The 20,072-nt window shown below is 38.5% G+C and overlaps 1 protein-coding gene across 5 annotated transcripts in view; it reads right to left on the bottom strand.

The window, feature by feature from the left end:
• TENM1 (teneurin transmembrane protein 1) overlaps positions 1-20,072 on the bottom strand; it is a 730,204-nt gene that overhangs the window by 144,948 nt on the left and 565,184 nt on the right. For all 5 annotated transcript variants that reach the window (XM_090265126.1, XM_090265127.1, XM_090265128.1 and 2 more), the window contains 2 exons: positions 18,563-18,830; positions 4,400-4,543 (listed from right to left, as the gene is read on the bottom strand). In XM_090265126.1, the coding sequence (XP_090121252.1) occupies positions 4,400-4,543; positions 18,563-18,830 (412 nt within the window). The remainder of the gene's footprint in view (positions 1-4,399; positions 4,544-18,562; positions 18,831-20,072) is intronic.

Here is a 20,072-nt window from a genome sequence, read left to right as displayed (position 1 = left end):
AATAAATGAGAAAACCAATTGTTTAGCATATCAGTATTTCAGCAACGCACTATAGGGTATATCATTTAAAAATATTTCCAATTATTGGCTTGGAAATATCAGATTTGCTATTAACATCTATTTTCACAGGTAGATCTCCATTTTTTTTTATATCAATGTAACAGTATAGTTAACAATTACCTTCAAAATGACATGTGATTACCATGCTCCTGGCAATTTAAAACTAAAGATGGCTATTTTATACCATTCTTCCAAGCCTGCAATTCTAAACCTCCCCTTTTCTATTAGAAAGCCCAGCACTCCATCAAAGAAGAAGAATGATTAAAGGAAATAAAACATAAGGCAATGTACTTTCTGATTACATCTCAACAATTGATGTCTTGGTTTCATGCAAGGTACTAAAGTGCTCGTGTACTGAAATTACCATTCCTGTTTAAAGCTGAAGCAATCAAAACAAAAATGGGCAAACCCCTTTTGTATTGCCCTGCAAAAATAGATCATTTTGAAGGGTGTTTTTGTTGTTTCAAGACTCTGTTTAACCTTCCATTACATAGAACCAGGGCATACCATCTAGCAATAATGATTTAACACCGATTCTTCTGCAAAAGGTTGCTTTGAAAATATTTTGTTTATGTTCCTGGAAATCTTGACCAATTATTGCTGCTTCCATTCCAGTTTATTCTGCCATATATGCTCATTTGGAAAACAGAATCAAATGATCCTAGGACAACACGCATTATTTACATCAAGGCCAATTTCCTGCTAGGGATTGGGTACATTGTTTATTTACAGTCAACAAAGAAACCCAACTGGATGGAAGCTACTGCACATTTTCTCTCCTAAGTTTTTCTTTTCTCTGCCCCAAAAGCCAAGTCTGCTGTGTAATAAGTTAAGCATACTTTTAAAAACACTACTCATATCCTACTGCTACCTTGCTCAGAATTTCTTTTGAAGCTTATAAATAAGTTTGAAATAAAAATTCCCTCTGGAAGCCAGTGGGTGGTGCTTCACGCCGATTTCAAAGAAGAAACCATTTTTCAGACTTATGAACAACAAGGGACACAATACATATTTCTCTTAGGACTTGACTAGAGGATATAAACACAAACTGGGAGATATGCCAGTGTGATCAATGGAAATTTACTTCCTCTCCCAGTAAAACCATTTGATGACACACTACTGGTCTATCTTGGAGGCCAAGTTAAAGGAAATTCTTCATCCATTTCAGACAGATGAGAATACCCAATTAGTACTCTGGATTGTTCTTTGGAATAATTTTTAACACTCAACTGGTAGGAAACACCAGGGGATACGTTTGATATAAAGATATACTATAACAAATAGCTTACTCTGTAATAGATGATTTGTGTACACATTTTTATTTCACATAATTTTAAAGATATGATTTATCTTAAAAAGAAACAATATGCAATCTCTTTAATCACTGAGAAGATGTATTTCAAATGAATAATATTATAAAACACAGGTTCCTGGTGTTTATCTCAGTGAAAGTAGGAACCATATATATGTACCAGGAATACTATTTGGAAACAATTCTACACAAGCAATGGTTAATTGTCAAATATAATTGCTGCAATGGAAATGGCAAATGGTCTGAAAACACTGCTTACTAGAAACTACCCACTGCATGATGATTGTGGAGCTAAAGAGAAACTGAAGAATTGAATGGCAGCAGACATCCAATCTAATTACAGGTGTCTTTTTAACCAGTGAGAGAAAACTGGGGGAAGATAGATTCTTGTTTCTAATCTGCTATCTGTCTCAGATAAAAAAAAAAAAAAAAAGGGTATCTAAAGAGTTAGGCTTTTTCCAGAGAGAAGCAGAGTGCGGGGATTTGGAGAGACGACACCCTTGCCTTAATCAGTCAGAAAAGATGGTCTAACCTAAGGGGGAAAGAGTACTGCTTTCTCAGTTGGTCTTCACAAAGCTGCTTCCTCACACTTATCATTCCTGCTTCTAAAACTGCCTTTGTGGGTGGGATTTAGACTTTGAAAATGTCCCAAGAGAGTGTTCGAGTCCAAGTTCAGGCTGAAAGGCAGTGGCAAAGCTGCTTTCAGATCTGTTTCTGGCAAGTGTAATAAGTTTGTGGTTAGAAAAACAATGTGCCTTCAATTGAGATGACAAAATGGACCAATATTTCTTAAGAAAAAAAGAAAGTGAAAGTAAGGTTTTTTTCTCAGAATAAAATTCTCAGAAAAAGACAGAAAGCAGATTTAGTGGGGCTGGGGTGAGCACAGGGATCCTTTGGGGATGATGAAAATACTCTGAAACTGTGTAGTGATGACTTCACAACTCTGTGATTTACTAAAAATCACTGAAGTGTACATTTAAAATGGGTGAAGTTCATGGTGTATAAATTATACTTCAATAAAGTTGTTAAAAAGATTCTCAGAACTAAATCTGTACCTCTTAGCTAAAAACCATTTATTGGCAAATAAGGGGTATAGAGAATACATTTGTGGAATTAAGAGGGGGCCCAAACCCAACTTTCTGAGTGGCTTCCCTCTGTTCTGGATTTTTAAGCCTGTGTGAAGCAAATGGTAAGAGGCTACAGGACTGGGAGCACACAGCTGGGGGCTGGCTAGATTGAGGTCATTTCCCATTCTGTGTTTAATGTCAATGACAGGCATTTGAAAGAGACAATCCATACAAGCCAATAAAAGTGAGTGGAAAAGAAACGGCTGCTTAAAATGTCAAACTCTTTCAAATCAAAACAAAAAAAAAACCCTAATAATTTAATAAGTGGCATCTGCCCTTTCGTTTTTGTACTTTTAAAACTGTGATTCTCCTTTTGACAATGGAAAAGAAGTTGACATTTTATATGGGCTTGAAGCTTTGCTCTTAAAAAATAAACAATTTGAAATAGAGTTTTGAATCTTCCTTGAAAGGGTGGAAGGAGCTATAGTGGGGGCATACAGGAATGGACTCTTTCACCTTCAGGATCCCACCCTGGGACTGTGATAGGTGTTCTCATTTTATGGGTTAAGCAAACCTGGTTGGCTTTGCTGATCAAAATTTCCCAGTCTGTGTTGGCTGTTTGGCTTGGCTAATCCAACTGTGTTGCAAACAAAGTAAGATCATAGGTTTGATTATTAAATGGATCTCTTAGCATTGGTTAATTCATGACTTTATAAGAGAACCAGATGTTATCCAGTTGTTCTACAAAGGTAATACGGATACAAGGATGACCGAACACAAGAGTGTAGCTGCCTCAATACATTAGCATCCCCAATCCTGGATAAATAACCCAAAGTACGTGTTCTACTGAAGGCTTCCCAGTATCTGCCTCTTTAGATGGAAAAGAATGTGATTTCACAGTGCAAACTCACCAGCAGATGTTCAAATGAAAGCTGGATGGCAACACTAATGACTGGTTTCCCATAGGATATAAAGGGATGTTGAGGAATGGGGTTGCAGCATTTATGACTAGGGTAGCAAAATCAGTTTGTGTGACAGATGCATGGGTGCAAGTGCCACCTGCAGTCCCTTCTTCTCATTTATTTAACATGTATATTACAAGCTAAGGAGCATGGGACAGCAGGAAATGTGGCTCAAAGAAGGCAGAAACTGAAAACATTAGTGTCTTGTTCTCAGTGCTTTTTCTTCTTTTCCTAAATCCAGGACTTAGGAGCCTTAACAGTAAGTGAAGTCAAGGGCTGCACTCTCCTTTCTACCTCTTCTCCTCTCTACCCATCACTGTTCCTTTACTCCTAGCTCCTTTTTGGATATACAGACAGTTATGTAGGAGAAAGAGAACATGACTCTAGCCACTTAACAGACTGTGCAACGTTGGGGAAGGTCGCATGACCATCTAAGACTCAGGCTCTTGATCTTTAAATTTGGTTAATGCCACTTTGCAGGGTTGCTGTGTTTATAATGGGCGAGTTCACTAAACCCTTCAAAACTGTATTACATAGATGACTATTTAATTCTAAGGTGCACATTTTGCTCCATGTTTAAACATCTCTGAAATAAGTATGTATCTTATAATCAATGCATGTCATAGTTTAATTAGCAGCATTTTCCATAAAATAATGGTGTACTTATGACTATTATTCCACTTTTAAAACGTTGGTTACAATGTCAGATAAACTTGTTAATCACTTGGGATGGAGCAATAATGCTAGTAAAACCCAGTTTCATATAACTTTGTGATGAAGAGGTCTCACTGTACCAACACTAATTAGAAATCAGATTGTTGTATGTGAAAGGAAATAACATGGTTGACTCTGGGTGGCAAACTTACAGGTAATTTTTTCCTTGCAATTTTCCAAATTTTCCACAATGAATATGTATTGCATATGTGTGCATATATGTGTGTGTGTGTGTATACAGCATTAGGAAAACAGTATTGATGAATATTTTAAAAGCTGCTTACCACTTTGAGGATTCAATATATGATGCTTATTTAATGACCAGCCTCCTAGGTTAGAAGCATCCATCTCAAAACCTTGTAAGATGACTGTCCTTTTCTCCCAGAGAATAAAGTTAGGGCAGGTTTCATATTCATATCCCACAGATACTGCAAACAAAGAGTTGATAGCACATTAGACAATATTAAAATACTTGTTCCCCTTTTATCCTGTTTGGTAAATCTGTGGATCTTGCATGTGCTACTGAATTCTGACTTGGGTTGAAATTTGACTGTAAATGCCGTTCACCCAGCATAGCACTAAGTATAGCATTGGACATCCAAAAGTGACCAGTCTGTGCATACAGGCTAACCAGATGAATGAGAGGATGAGCGCTGTTGTTATGTATGTACATATGTTTATAGACATTAAGCTTTAGTATGGACTTTTGGGTTGGAGGCTGTGTTGTAAAGTTGAAGAAATAAGCTCTCTGAAGGCTTAAGCTGTAGAGGAAGTGCAGGGAGGCCTGGTTTCTTCCCTCTCTAGAGTTTAAAATGCACATAGGAAGATGGCTTTGGGGTACTGGGTACCTTATACAACAACTGACTACATGAGACTAATAAAAATCGATCTGCCCCATTTATATTTTCTCCTGCACTAAATGGCCTTCAGTTTGCAAGATGTCTGACTCTGCTTAGAGTGTTGCAAGTGTTTTCAGTGTAAATTGCACATTGTGCACATTATATTTTGGTTTCTGCATATAGCTAGCTAACCAATGGGGCATCACCCAACATTTGGCTTCAAGTCTTATGAAGCACAGATGTTGTGTATTAAACTTGGAACCCTGGTATACCACTAAAACAGGAAGTGTGGAATGTGGGAGCTTGGATGACTCTACTGAAACATGCATAGCTCAAGTCTACCAAGTAGTTCCAGCCATTGTCTCAACTGGTAAACCTGCTTACCGACTGGAACCCCAGATTTCTGATTTTTGAATTTAAAATTCTTTTTGTCCTCATAATGTTGAAAACCTGAGATTATTGGCTCATTACACTGCACATCCCAAAGCTTCTTTTTCCCTTCCTGGCAGTTTAAAATATCCCCGGCTGGTTGTCTAGCATTACTTTCAAGTCCATGCTTCCACCTGACTCTTAAGATGCCTCTGAAGAACTCATTCCTTCTTTTACCATTTGGTTATAGAAGCTGGTAATGAAAATGTGTGCTTAAACAATGCCAGCACAGTAGGTTCACAGATGAAAAATTAAAGCAAGCCATTTTTGGTTTTTGGCATGAGATGAAGGGAAAAGATGGCATTTTAAGTCAAAATGATTTCTGTGTGCATGTGCACGTGTGTGTGTGAGCACATGCACAGATAAACCAAAAAGGCCTTCTGATTACGGATATACAACTCTCTAACTTTGTGGATCATCTGTGGTCAAGTTTAAATCAGAACGGTTTCTCTTTGTCCATGGCTCCACCAGAGCTTAAATGGGGCTCAGGGCCAGCATCACTGGTTTGTGACCTCTGCGGTCCCACAGTGTCCCATGGTTAGAAAGGCCCACACTTGGTTTAATGCTCTGCTGTCACTGTCTTGAAATTCTTAATAATTTTTTTTAAGAAGAGGGTCTGCATTTTCATTTAACACTGGGGCATGAAAATTATGTAGCTGGTCCTGATGGGGATGCCCTCCTACCCTGCCATCAGCCAGGGAAAGCTCACGGAAAGCAAACTCATTTTAGTATTAGCCCTAACTAAGCATTATTAGCAAGTGAGATCAATGAGGAGTGGGAAAGACTAATCATGAAATGGAAATAATTTCTAAATGGAAATTTGTTTGGGATCATCTGTGTCAATGTTGTTATCTATTAAGGTGGATGGAAACACAAATTCAGTGAAGATAAGGGTGTTAAAGGTAATCTAGTTCAGGTTACTATTGTGGCACAAATCATTGCTGTCTGAAATCCCATTGATGTGTTATCGTGGCTCTGGTGCTTGCTAAAATAACCTGGTAGAGTGTAAAGGGTTAGTTGTGGACCCAGAGTCAGAATAGTTTTCACCTCTTGGCTCTGCCAGTAGCTTAGCATCGTGGACTTGGGCAAATTATTCTCCATCTCTGAGAGTTGTGTTCTTCATTGGCAACGAAGTGTGTGTGTATAAGGGTGAGGGAGAGCAAAGTATGGACTAGAATTAATAGTTCTTAGACCCTTTGTGTCAGGGAACCTTTTGTTATGAATTTGATAAAAGTTATGGATCTTCTTCCTCGAAAAATGCATATGCACACAAAATTTTATATATAATTCTAAGGCGTGTTCACTGGCCTCCTAAAATGAAGATCCCATATACATCAAAGACCTCTGTACTAGATTATTTTAATAGTCCCCCCTTAGCACTAACACTCTTTGATTCTAAAGTGCAATCTTTTAAGATTGGATTTGATCAGTTCTAGTTTGGGATCAAACCAAAAAGTCAAAGGCAGCACTGTATCTTGTTTTGGAAAACAGGTGGTGAGAAAGCACACTTATGGCTATACTGGTACGCAGAATAACAGAGTTTCTGTTTCTCTTGCCAACATTTATATGTCCTGATTAATAAATAGGCACATGGCAATGATTGCAAGTTCCCTTAAAGCCATCAACTCCTTCCCTACCACTGCCAGGATCTGCCTTTTGTGCCTTGTAAGCCTGGTGAGCTCTCCTACAACCCCTTCTCCAGAAGGTGACTGGTGGCAGTTTTGTGAGTCAGCAGTATGCCCTGGTGACCTCAGCTGGTAGTTTGGAGCCTGCTTTTCCATTCTCAGTAACAGTTACAGACCTTCTCAACTCTGTGGTAGGAAATGCTTACATAAAATATCAATTAAAGAGTTCTCAATCCAATGGTAATGAGACAAACCCTTTTCACCTACTCATATCTGCTCTCTGAATTGCTCTCTGGTCCACAACAAAAAAGCTCATTGGCTGCAAACCCTACAATTGTATTACTCCACCTTGGCCCCCAAGTCATTGCAAAGAGCAACCAGGCAGCCACTTAATAAGTTCTCTCTAATTTTTATTAAATTTACTTTCTTGTGAGAAAGCTCTACGAGCTAATAAAGTTATAATTTATACCTAAGACTTGTCCAAAATTCCAACTGACTTTAATGAGAATGGTTGTGTGTTGGGGTATTTTTGTATGTGGCTCCTTGTTCAGAGTAACAAGACAAGGTTTCTTTCTTACAGCAGTCCAATGAAACATAATCCTGGAGCTTGCAATCGGCTCATGAGAAAGCAGACATTTCACCCCACGGAGTTGAGCTGCTTTCCAAATACAGTGGCAGCCAATCCTAGATTCCCTCTCAGAGAAGCTGCCTGTAATGCACTGAACGCCTACTCTTTCACGTAATTAAGCATGGGAGGAGGGGCAGGGGCTACTCAGGGGCTGGCACTGAAAATGCTGAGCCCTGACGTTACACTCTGCCTGGCACTGTGACAGCTGAGTCTCAGTTAAACAAGCAGGGCAGGCCACTACCATTTCCCAGGCAGCCTGTTGCCTATCACATTTGATCATCAACACAGCATGGTGCAGGCCGCAGATTCAGCCTCTGGCGCTCTGAAGTGAGGACTGGGAAGAATAGTGCAATAGGGAGGAAAAAAGTAATTATGCAACCACATTTCAGAGGAGCTAGAAAATACAGCCTAGTCTGCCAGTGAGTGGAGATAGGTGAGGAGGGAGATCCTGAATGACACTTCCCAGGGGCTGGCACAGTTGGTCTCATGCTGGTGTGGATATATGGGGAAGGCAGTTGAGAAAAAGCCATTAATAAGGCAGAATACTTTCTCTGAACCATGTGACTACTTCCCTTGTGACACCCTTCACTTCGGTCTGGATTTCTGTCTTCCTGGATTCTCTTCCTCACCTCTACACAGAGATATTACTGAAATGTTCCTTAATCAAGAATCATTGTCAAGATAGGCTTGTTACTTTTGCAGAGGACTCTGTCTTCTGGTCACAGGACTATAACTGTAACTTCATTGTTAGTTCTCTTGCAAATATTACAGTGGCTTCCAAAGAAAGACTGCAGCTTGCTCCTCCAAAGCCATTTGACATTGGAAAAATAAGTGAGTGCTCATTGTACTTATCATAGCAGCAGTACTTGTATGATGTGGGGACTGCAAAAAGGCTGAGGACCACAGGGCTCCTGACACCCAATTTAGTGGCTGTGACATTCACCTCTAAGGGCTGGGAGAGAAGATTGACATTAAGTAGCCAAGGTAAAGACTCCATGCAATGAAGCTGATGTACAGAATATGACAAGATTAAGCAGACGATTTTAAACAGCTTCAGGCTAAGGCTTCAGAATTCATAATGGTTGCATTTATCAAGGCAATATATAATTAAAAGTAGTCTGATAGTGTGAGAAATTTACATGTTACCTTCATGAATTCAAGGAACATCTAAAAATAATTTTATGACATTTAAATGGTAAGTCAAAAACCTTCTTACGCAAAGGAATCATTAAATAGAACAATAAATATACCCTATTCTTTAAAAATTCTAGATTAATGCAAAATGGCAATGAAACAACAAAAAACAAAAGATCTAAACCAAATGCAGGCCTTTGCAACAATGGACCAAGACTTGTAGATAAAATGCTATCTACTAAGAACAGGTACCTGCTCCCAGAACTTCTACCTTTTCTTATTCTCTAGTGATTTATCACAGGATAGGATGACCCCAGAGTCTCCTCAATTTGACACACTGCCCAGCGGCCCAAAATGCTTTGTTTATCTATCTATTATTCCCAGCTTACCAAGAGTGCCAGAATCAGGTGATGAATTTTTATCAAGGGCCTTTTCAGCACTTACAGAAATAGTCACAGTTTTCTCTTTTAATCTATTAGAGGTATTGAATTATAGCAATAGATTTCTTAGTGTAGAACTATCTTTGTTGGTTCTAAAATAAACTCTACTTGGTTATGATCATTTGAATGAATCACTGACTTTAATTTGGTAATACTTAGGATCTGCACCCTACTAGTTTACAAAAATAAGGTTTAAACATGACAATGCTAAAAAGAGATAGCTGGATGAAGAGAAAGTATAGGTAAGAAAAGTAAAAAGAATCCAAGAGTGAGGTAATCACACAACACTTTTGCCAAGAGGGTCTACTCTGAAATCTAATTGTTGTCTGGCTGCTTTGTTCAAGCCTAGCTGCATAAAAGCAAGCCTGGAACCTGGATGACCCACATGCCATGGAAGGCAGGAGGATGTACTGGCTCACATCCACATTTTCCAGTGCCTTTGTGTACCTAGGCAACATCTCCTTCTCCCTTGGGAGGCCCACCATCCCCTTATGCAGTTAGCCCTTCAACAATGTGTGGTAGGGGTGATGAACCCCTGCATAGTAGAAAACATGAGTGTAACATTCGATGCCCCCTAAACATAACTACTAATAGCCTACTGTTGACCTGAAGTCTTATCGATGACCTATTTTGTATGCTATATGTATACAATATATAATATGTATCATATGTCATATGTATAATATATGTATAATATACTATGGTCTTACAATAAAGTAAGCTAGAGAAAAGAATATGTTATTAAGAAAATAAGGAAGAGAAAATACTTTTACAGTATTTATTGAAAAAATGTGCTTGTAAGTGGACCTGCACAATTGAAAACCATATTGTTCGAGCATCAACTATATAGGCAAGGGATCAAACTTAGTCTCTGTCCTTATTGATTTGTTTGTTTAGTCATCCACAAAATATGTGATATTTAATTGGGATATGAGGATGAACAAGACAGGACAAGATGGCACTCCCCTCAGTGAAGCTCACATTCTAGTGACAGAAACAAACATAAAACAAAATCAAATGCCACCCACACACATAGACAAATTGTGAGAGATGTTATGATGGACTGCCATCCCACAGTAACTGCGTGTACCCAAATCTGTACTTCTCTGCAACATCAGAGGCTTTAACATTGTGAGAGAGAAAATAGACTTCACTAAAAGAATTCAGCCAGTCAATAAACAAATAAATAAGCAAACAGGTCATAAAGGAGGTGGGGCGGTGGTGTAAAAAAATGTTGTGATGAGAAAATGCAGGATGTTAACAGAGAGTGTAATGAGAGAATTTAAGTTAAAATGGAGAGGTTAGGAAAAGCCTCCTTATGCAGAAGGGGTTTATCTTATGACATTGAGGAAAGAGCATTCTGGGCAGAGAAAACAGTATGAGTGCAAGGCCTTGAGGCTTGGTATCTTTGAGAGATTTGAAGACCGTCAGGGTGGCTAAAGAACCACTTTCTCTCTAGTGCATTAAAAACAAATGAAGAACAACCCCTTCCTTCAGTTGCCCCACCCAGCACAAAATAAGACAAAAGATTACTATTCTCTTGCAGTATTTAGGCACTTTTCTTTGAGGAGGTTTTAGGAAATACATTCACCTTGAAAATGTGATTAATTCAAGGGATGCAATATTGTAATGCAAAGAAAGGGGCTGCTATCTAATGACTCAGTAAGCCTTCAGTGAGCCACTCTATGGGCCAGGCACATGGGTGATCTGCTAAGCAATGTGGATGCGACAGATAACTACACAGGGCAGGATAACTTGTCATGTGAGAGAGGCTATACCCTGAAGGGTTACTTGCTTTCTGGAGCTTTCACCCATGGTCTCCTTATAATAATATCATTTCATATTTGTATAACACCTAACATTTAAATACATTTTTGTGTATATTATCTAATTTGATGACTCAGAAAAACTTGTGAGGAAGATACATTTATTACCATTTGATAGATGAAATGACAGACTCAGAGAAGTGAAGAGACTAGTCCAAGGTCACCCAGCTAATAAATGGCAGAACCAGAGCTCAAACCCAGTGACTCTTTAGTAAGTGCTTTTCCCCCACTATAATAGGTCATAGTTATTAAGAAAAAGATCCACAATTCTGAAATGCTAAAGAAATAACCTTTTATTTGCTCCAAATTAAAAAGATAAGGACTGGGAGCTAAGGATAGCCTTGAGAGAGAAGTACCATGTATCCTGGAACAGTATGTGGTTATGGTGTTGTTTTGATGCCATTATGAACAGCATCCCCTTTTACTCTCAAAAGTCTGTCTGTCTGTCTGTCTCCTTCTCTCTCTCACCCTTCCCCACCCTCTCTTTAAATTATGCCCTGACATGAGTTTGTAGAGGACACTGGGAGGCAAGAAAAGTCATAAATGCTGACTGGGGAAAATAATTCATATAGTTTTGGTAAACCATTTAATTTTTCTGCCTCTTGAGTGTATCATCTTATCAATAGCTTTCAAATTCTTCCACTCTAAAGCCATTTCATCGTGACCCAGCATTCACATGAGAGACACACACAGAGAAATACATACGTATAAATGAAACAAATTTTCCCCAAACAATATTCTCTTAATACCGTTACATTCCACTATTTTCTGTTCTGTTCATTTTGGTCTGATTCCATTCCATTCCATTTTATTTCACTTAAAAAAATACTTGATTGACTCACCAAATGGATTTCACAATTTACTGATGGGTGTGATCAGCAGTAGAAATGGGTATAGGCTGCTTACCAGAGAAAGTATCAATCAGGGTCATTAAAAATCCTGGTAGGCCTTAGGCACTTTTTGAGGTGCTATCTCACATCTTATCAGAGATATTAAAGGGGATACAACCCACAACCCATAACCAACAGTAAATGTGTTTCATATGTAAGTGTGAAAACTGAGTTGCTGTCGACAAGCTGACATATGCTCCATTTTGCAGACATTTATTTAAACATTTATTAATGTTGATTTTCTGTTTTTTTTTCATATTTTGAGGCCAATAAATTTATTTTTCAGGTTGCAAACATTTTTGTAGGTCCTTGAAAAACTCATGTTCTTGGTGTTGCTCTGATAAAGCTGAATGGATAAAACAGCCCCACTCACAGTTAACGATTATGAATTCATGAGTGGAGAGAGATGATGAAAGAGTATTATCTTGGCCAGCTTCTTTGACATAAAGCCACTGGGGCATTGAATTGGGTACTTGGAGAGGTGAGTTAGCCACTTTAGTGAAGAGAGGCAGGAGTGAAAGGCCTATAGAACTCAGGACTGGGAGGCCCGAGTCTGAAGCCCTGCTCTGGAAAGGACTCTGGGTAAGTTACTTGCTCTTTCCGAACCTCAGTTTCCTCCTCTGTAAAGAGAAGATCATATTAATCATGCCATGCCTACCAGGCAGGAATGTTATGAGGATTAAAATGAGATAATGTATGTGAAAGTATTTTGCAAATTGTAAAACACTGCCCATTTATTATTAAAATATTCAGTAGGTGCTATTTTTGTGGCTTCCCAGCCTGCTTAGTTTTTACTGAAGGGAAATTTATGAACACTAAAGCGTTGTTCTCAGGGATGTTTTGTGTGCACAAAGCAACCGTTGCTTAGCACCTATTGCTATTAACATTCCCTTGTTTCTCTAACACAATTCAGACAGACTCGAATGCATCGTGAACCTTTAGGAAATCTAGTTCTCCCTGAAATACCACTCTTTCTCACCAAACTACTGTACTAAATAATTATGCAATTGTTGTTGCCAATAACCTTGAAGAAAAATAGAATTGTTTATAGCAGTGCTATTAAAGGCGGATGGCTGATTTCTTGAACTTCCAGGACTCCAAACTGCTGCAATTTAATTTAATTAAAATGAAGACTAGGTAGAATGCATTATTACATACTGATAATGTATGCAGACACAGGCGGACATAGGGAATTATTTTGACAAAATTCATATAATGGATGCAGATCAGAGCTCCCTAACAAGCCAGTTTGTCAAATTAAATAAGGCGTCTCTAGAATTTTAACGGCACTGTGAACTTAACAATAATGATGTTTTTACATTGTTTTGCAAGCAGCAGTTGGGAAAGAAACTAAATAATATACAATGATTTTCAGACATCATACCTTATTTATAGCTAGAAAATAAAGTACTAAGGCCAACTAATTTCAAAAGCTCACATGGACGTTTTAGTAGGAGAGTCTTGTCTGTGTATCAGACAACGAAATCTTTAAGCTGAATAAACTAGTGATTGTGGTTTTGTACTACAACACTGGGGGTGATTTGACTCTTCCTCCACTTGATCAATATTGTACTTGGATTAATCAATCTTATCAGTTACCATTGATACTTCTCCAAGGAAGTCATTCACAGAACCTCTGCAGCTAATTTGTTCACTCTGGTATTATCTGTCCAGTTGCAAAGTCTGTTTTATTGGGAAAAATGGTGAGATATAACTAGGATTTCAAGCACTCTTTTTCTCAGTTTGGCTGTAACCTCAACAATTTATTCTTCTTTTGTGACACTCTGGCCCTTAGAGATCCCACCAATTCCCCACAGTTGAGCTATGTAGGAAACAAGAGTCCCACATGTCAAACTAAGTGGACATTTCAACTTATTCACCGTTGCTTCAAATGTAGCTTCTTTAAATCTGGCCTCCTCTTTCTCAGTCACCCAGAAATGGGTGGGACAGAGGTTCATATTTAATTGGCATGCGAAGGAAGAAGAGTGGGAAACCTTTGTAGCCATAGCTTAAACCAAAATCCTTGCTATAACGGGGACTGTAAGAATATTGGTCAAGGCTTGTTTCTTATAGCTACTGTAACAAATTACCTTAAACTTAAACACTTCAAATAAGACAGATTTATCATCTTATAGTTAAGGGGGTCAGAGTCTGAAATGGGTCTCACTGAGTTAAAATCAAGGTGTCAGAAGGCTGAGCTCCTTCTACAGGCTTAAGGAAGAATCTATTATTTTGCCTTTTCCATTTTCCAGAGGCCACTCTCATTCCTTGGTTCGTGGCTCCCTTCCCTCATCTTCAAAGCCAGCAGTGTTGTATCTTGCTGGACCTTTCTTCTATAGTTATAACTTTCTCTATCTCTGATTTCCCCTTCTGCTTCACTCTTCTACATTTAAGGGCCCTTGTGATGACACTGGGTTTATCTAGATAATCCAGGCTAATCTACTTAGAGGTCAGCTGATTAGTAACCTTAATTCTCTTTTGCTGTTTAATGTAATATATGCACAGGTTCCAGAGATGGACATATTTGGTAGCTGATGGCTATTCTTCTGCCTACCAAAACACTATACTAGGATTTCTGAATCTGCAGCAAATCTGAGAAGTGTTATATATAGCACAATTATACTATCTGGTGCAAAACTGAGTCTGTTTCTTCTCACACCAGTGAAGTGATTATAAAATATGGCCGGAAATACAACTAAATGTTTTCTTATTTGTTTGTTTAGATTGAATTATATTTATTAAGGTATAAGCTAAGTGGTAATATTCTCAATCCCTTTGTTTCCATCCATTTATCACTTGAACTATTTATTGTCTGTTGCATTCTTAAGGGGCTCACAATCCATCTTCAGAGAAGATGATTCTCCAACTTCATTATACCACTTGGTCTAATGCTTTACCACCTTGGAGAAAATTCTCTTAGTCTCCATGGAGACGGAAATGGAGCCTAGGTAGTAAATAAAATCCCTTCAATCACGATTAAGTTATCAGGACATTTCCTACAAGGTAAATAATCCATATTCTATTTTAGATGCCACACTTGAAATCATTTTGGCTGTTTTCCTTAGGATCCTTGTCAGATTTTTTTCTCTATCCTAAAAATAATGTGTTCCTTAAGTGCACATAAAACACCATAAAGAACATCCCTCCCCACCCCCCGGATATTTCTGAGTGAGTCAACTGACTCTTGCTTTTATTGCCGTTATTAGCCTTAAAAAAGAACCTACAACATACATTTTAGCATTTTAATTAAGGCAATTTTAAAGTCAGAATGCTTAAGGAAGTTTAAACCAGAACCAAATTATAGAAATAGGAAGTAAACCTACACACATAGGCACACAATAGGAATGGAGGCTTCATCACTGGTGTGTATACTGGAAAGTCTGCTTTTCTTTCTGCTTTAGTTGTTTATGCAATCACCCATGGATATATTAGAAACTGAGTCAGTAAGGGTACTTAACTACAACAAGGAGAAACATTTTTGAATCTTCAACACTAGCAGTATTTAAAAGGCAGAGATGTAACACATATTTTTGCCTAAAGTGAGGTTGATAAAATGGTGCAGACACTGTGGAAAACAGTTTGGTGGATCCTCAAAAAGTCAAACATAGAATTTCCGTATAATCCAATAATTCTACTTAGGTATATTCTCCAAAGAATTGAAAACAGCTACTCAAACAAATACTTGTGCATAAATGGTAACAGCAGCACTATTCACAATAGCCCAAAGGTGCAAATAACCATGATGTCCATCACTTGATGAATGGACAAACAAAACAGGTGGTATATTGACTCAATGGAATATTATTCCGTCAGAAAAAGGAACGAAGTACTAGTACATGCTATGACATGGATTAGGTTTGTAAACATCATGCCAAGTGATAGAAGCCATATACAAAAGACCATATATTATATGATTCTTTTTGTTTGAAATATCCAGAATAGGTAAATCCACAGAGACAGAAAGGGGGTTGATGGCTGTCAGGGCCTAAAGAGGAGGAAGGAGTGGAAAGTGCCTACTAGTGCACGTGTATATGGGGCTACTTTGTGGAATGATGATGAAAATGTTCTGGAATTAGATATCGGTGATGGTCGTACTACCTAGTGCAAATACTAAAAACCACTGAATTGTGCACTTTAAATGGGTAAACTTTATGGTATGTGAATTATATCTCAATATAGCTTTTATTTTTAAAAAGTAAGGTTGAATTAAATTTATGTGAACCCTAGCAAAAAGTGACTGCTGGATATTGTCCTGGTCAGCTCTTCATGAGTGTATGGGGTAAACTGCTAAGTGTCACAACTTAAGAAAAAAAGTTGTTTCTTTTAAAAGAAAAATACCCAAGAACACTACAGGTATTCTGAGGAGGATTCCAAGGAATTGGAGCACAAAGCCCTATGGAGGAAAGTTAGAAGAAAGTTGGATCACTCTAGTGAAGTAAAGCCTTTAGGAGAATGTCCTGGAGGGGAGACTTTGAGGCTTTGAGTGTGCATCAGTGAGGGGCCCCGCAGGAGTCAGATGTCGTCATGCTCACAGTGTTCACTGCAGAGTTGAATGAAGGGATTACTTACAGAGGTGTGAGCAGAGCTAAGGGAATCAGCAAGGGCTGGTGACTCTCCCAAGGACTGACAAAACTGGGAAGCCTTCTGGGGGTGGAGGGGAGGGAATGATGATGCAGAAGACCAGAGAGGGCATGAGGATTTGGAGGAGGAGCTACTGGACAAAGCTGCCACCTTCTAATATAGTTAGAAAGAGAGAGAGAGAGAGAGAGAGAGAGAGAGAGAGAGAGAACATGTTCTCACCTCTTCCTTCAACCCTGCAGTCTCTGGATGGCGCCACCCATTGATTCAATCAAAAGGGAAGCCGGAGAGCAAAGGGGTGCAGGCCCCACAATCCATAGAATCCAACCTTTCAGATAACAGATGAGGGCAGAGAAGAGATTGTGTGTGTTTGGCAGGGAGGGAAAATGGAGATTAACTAACACTGCTTACCTGTTATAACCACAGCTCCTTTCTTAGAGAAGCTGCAGTAACAAACAGCTGCATAGACTCTGTGTTTTATACTTTGGATCCCAAATGCTGGCCACAGCCAAAGTGAAAAATCATACCAGTGACTAACTTTTGTTCAGTGCTTACCACGTGTAAAGCACTTTGCATTACTCACCTCATTTAATCCTTATATCATAATAACTTATATAAGTAACATTCTTTTTGTGATTCCCATTTTATAGATGGAGAAACTTAACATCTGGAGATTAAGTAACTTACTCAATGATGACTAGCTAATAAGCAGATAAGGGATGATTTAAATCCATGGAGGGAGTCTGGCCCCAGAGGTGTTCTTTCTTACTTTCTTTTGCGTTTTTCTAGTAATTACCCGCTGACTGAGGACATCTGAACACAGTGTGTTCCTTGAATACTAATATGGTCCAATAGGTGAGTTAATTATTTAAATATATGAGGGTCTCTTCGGCAAAGAAGAGTCACCAGTCTTTCTGTTTTCTCTCTATTTTCCTCTGGAAAGAAAGAGAAGTAATTCACACACTAGTCTAAAAAATGTAGGTCAGTTGTATGGTACTTGTACCATGATAGACACTTCCAAGGGAGGATATGAAAACATCTCTTCTGGAGAACTATAAAAATAGTCTTCTATCTATCCAGGGGTGGTTTCCATGAGATACTGCCTGAAGGCACAATGACTCCCAACCTCAGTTCCGTAGACCTGTCAGGTCCCTTAGGAAGTTTTCATTGTCAAGTACATACAGAGTGAGGAAAATAAAGACCTTGGTGTCTCTCACTCTCTCTCTCTTTCTCTCACTCACTTTCTTTCTCTTTCTGTCAGAGCATCAGTATTAGATTGCTTACTGTTATTTCTTAAGACAGGCTATTCCTTTTGTCAGTGTTAAAGTGTCCCTCTTTTATAAAATTATGGTAATGGTAGATGATAGTAGATTGTAGTGTGTTTTTTTCTTCTTTTTAAAATAGCCTTACTTGGAAAAATAAAATGTTGGCAAATCTTTATCAGTCTCATTTTTTTAAAAAATGTCATTTATCTGAAAGAACTAAATATCTGAAAACCGTAGGACCAAGGATCTCCTAATGTCTCTGTCATCTGTAAGATTCTTGATTTTTAAGTCCTAAGATAACAGAAAATCAAAAGGACTTGGAAGACAGGATAATTTTTTATTTAACCTACCAAAGTAACAATTTAATAGAGTCTAACCATCTTAGACATAAAAGGTAGTAAGTGGGGATGACTGTAAGTTAAAATTTTGTAGTTTCTATGTGGAAATGGCAGTGTAAATGTCAAATCCAAAAACATGGCCTAAAGAACGCCACACCAAAGGTCATAGTTAGAAGGAAATATTCAGCTCTGGAGACAGTGACAGGTCAGAGAGTTGAGATTCCAATGGAATGCAGCCATCATGAAAGGGGAATTAAAACCATCTGAAGCAAGAATGTGTTAGAAGGGAACCCTAAACAGGCCCAAAGGAAGTGTTTAAATGAAAAAAGAAAAAGCCTCAGAACCTTTATATAGAAGAAAACTCATAATCATCCCAAATACAAATTAATATACAACTAATACTTTCTGTTTTATAATCATCATACTGCTATTTACACAGAAGTATTTCAACATACCCAAGGCCTCTGCCAGGCCCCAAACCTTCTGTCCATATATGTCAGTCTTGTTCCAAGCAAATGTGTAGATGAGATTAACTGCGGCAGGAAACCACTTCTGGGTAAGACGCCCTTCCACAGCCACTGTGAGGTGTACTTTAATCATGCCCACGGGAATGGTTGAATGGGTCAGAAGGATCTGGAGCAGGGTTTTATATCCAGGGGTGCGGCTGCTCAGGTAACTCAGCCTCACAAAGCTGGAAGGAATGGGGATCTCCTCCTGTACAACCTGAAAGAAGAAAGCCAAATGGGTTCTTATCAGCGGTCACAGGTAGACAAGAATACTGCACACTTTTTTGGCTTACAAATAGGACAAAGGAGAGACCTGAAAGGGAGCTATTGAGATTTGTTCTAGAATCTATGTGAGGCCATGTGACCATAGCCTTCAAATTCTGCACTGAAACCTGTATGGGGACAAGACATCCAGCCAACCCTGAGGAGTGTTCTCCTTTTGTCCCTGCTAGGAAAGACAGAGAAGTACAATTTCAGTTTTTCAACAGTGTTTCAAAAATTACTTAGTAAGAGTAGGAGATTACACTGCTTGCTGAATGTCAAAAAATGACCTGGGCTGCAATAAGTGGTCTTTTTCTTATATGTGCTCCTACACAAAATCTTGTTTGTTGTTTTCAGTCATGTATCACAAAAATATTGCTGTAATCATAATTTTGGCTGGGGTCTCTAAGAGGAAGTTCTCCAGAAGCAGGCCTAGCAAGTGATATTTTATGACAGAGATTATGGAGTCCCTAGAATTAATCTTTACTGATGCCATCAAACTTGTCTTCTTTGGAGCTTTGGAATGACCCTGAGGACCAGATATTTAATCAAATTTTGCTTACATATTTCTCTGTGTCTAGATATACCGATAGCTGGGAAGAACTTTTTCCAAGTTGGCAACTGTTACTGAAAAGTAAATAGCTCCCAATAACTCATGCAAATTTTATAGTGAACATTGGTCCCGGGGTGAAAATACCACTCGGCTTCTTTAATTAATTGCTACTACTTATTCGTTTATTAGCACAGAGTTAAACAACCAAAAGTAGTCACTAAAACTAAATTCTGCATTTCATGACTTTCAACTTTCAAAATACAGCTGAAGAAAGAGTTCATTTGGTTCAACACATTGAAGGTGATATGGAGAGTTGTGGATATTTTATGCTCTCATTCATTTTTAGCTCAGAACCCTGTCCCTTCTTTTTTCCAAATTATTGCACATAGTAGAACTAATTGGTAAACACATGGTACCTCATATTGTCCAGGATTTATGGTCATCCTTTCCTTTGGGGGCATAAATCCCTCTTGTCTACTCGTTACCCAGTTTTCCTTCCTCTACATTCACTATTTGATATCAAGCTGTCCATTGGCTCTATCTTCTTAGATGGTGACAGAAGCACAACAGAGAAGAATAGCATGACACTTACCACCTTAGTATTTCACTTCCCCAAAGAAACACACAATCCTAGATCAGTTTGAA

The sequence above is a fragment of the Furipterus horrens genome, unplaced genomic scaffold (assembly GCF_987537825.1).
Source record: "Furipterus horrens unplaced genomic scaffold, mFurHor1.1.pri manual_scaffold_17, whole genome shotgun sequence".
Classification (NCBI taxonomy): domain Eukaryota; kingdom Metazoa; phylum Chordata; class Mammalia; order Chiroptera; family Furipteridae; genus Furipterus; species Furipterus horrens.
The sequence above is the reverse complement of the archived record's forward strand: the minus strand, read 5'-3'. Positions and strand labels throughout refer to the sequence as shown.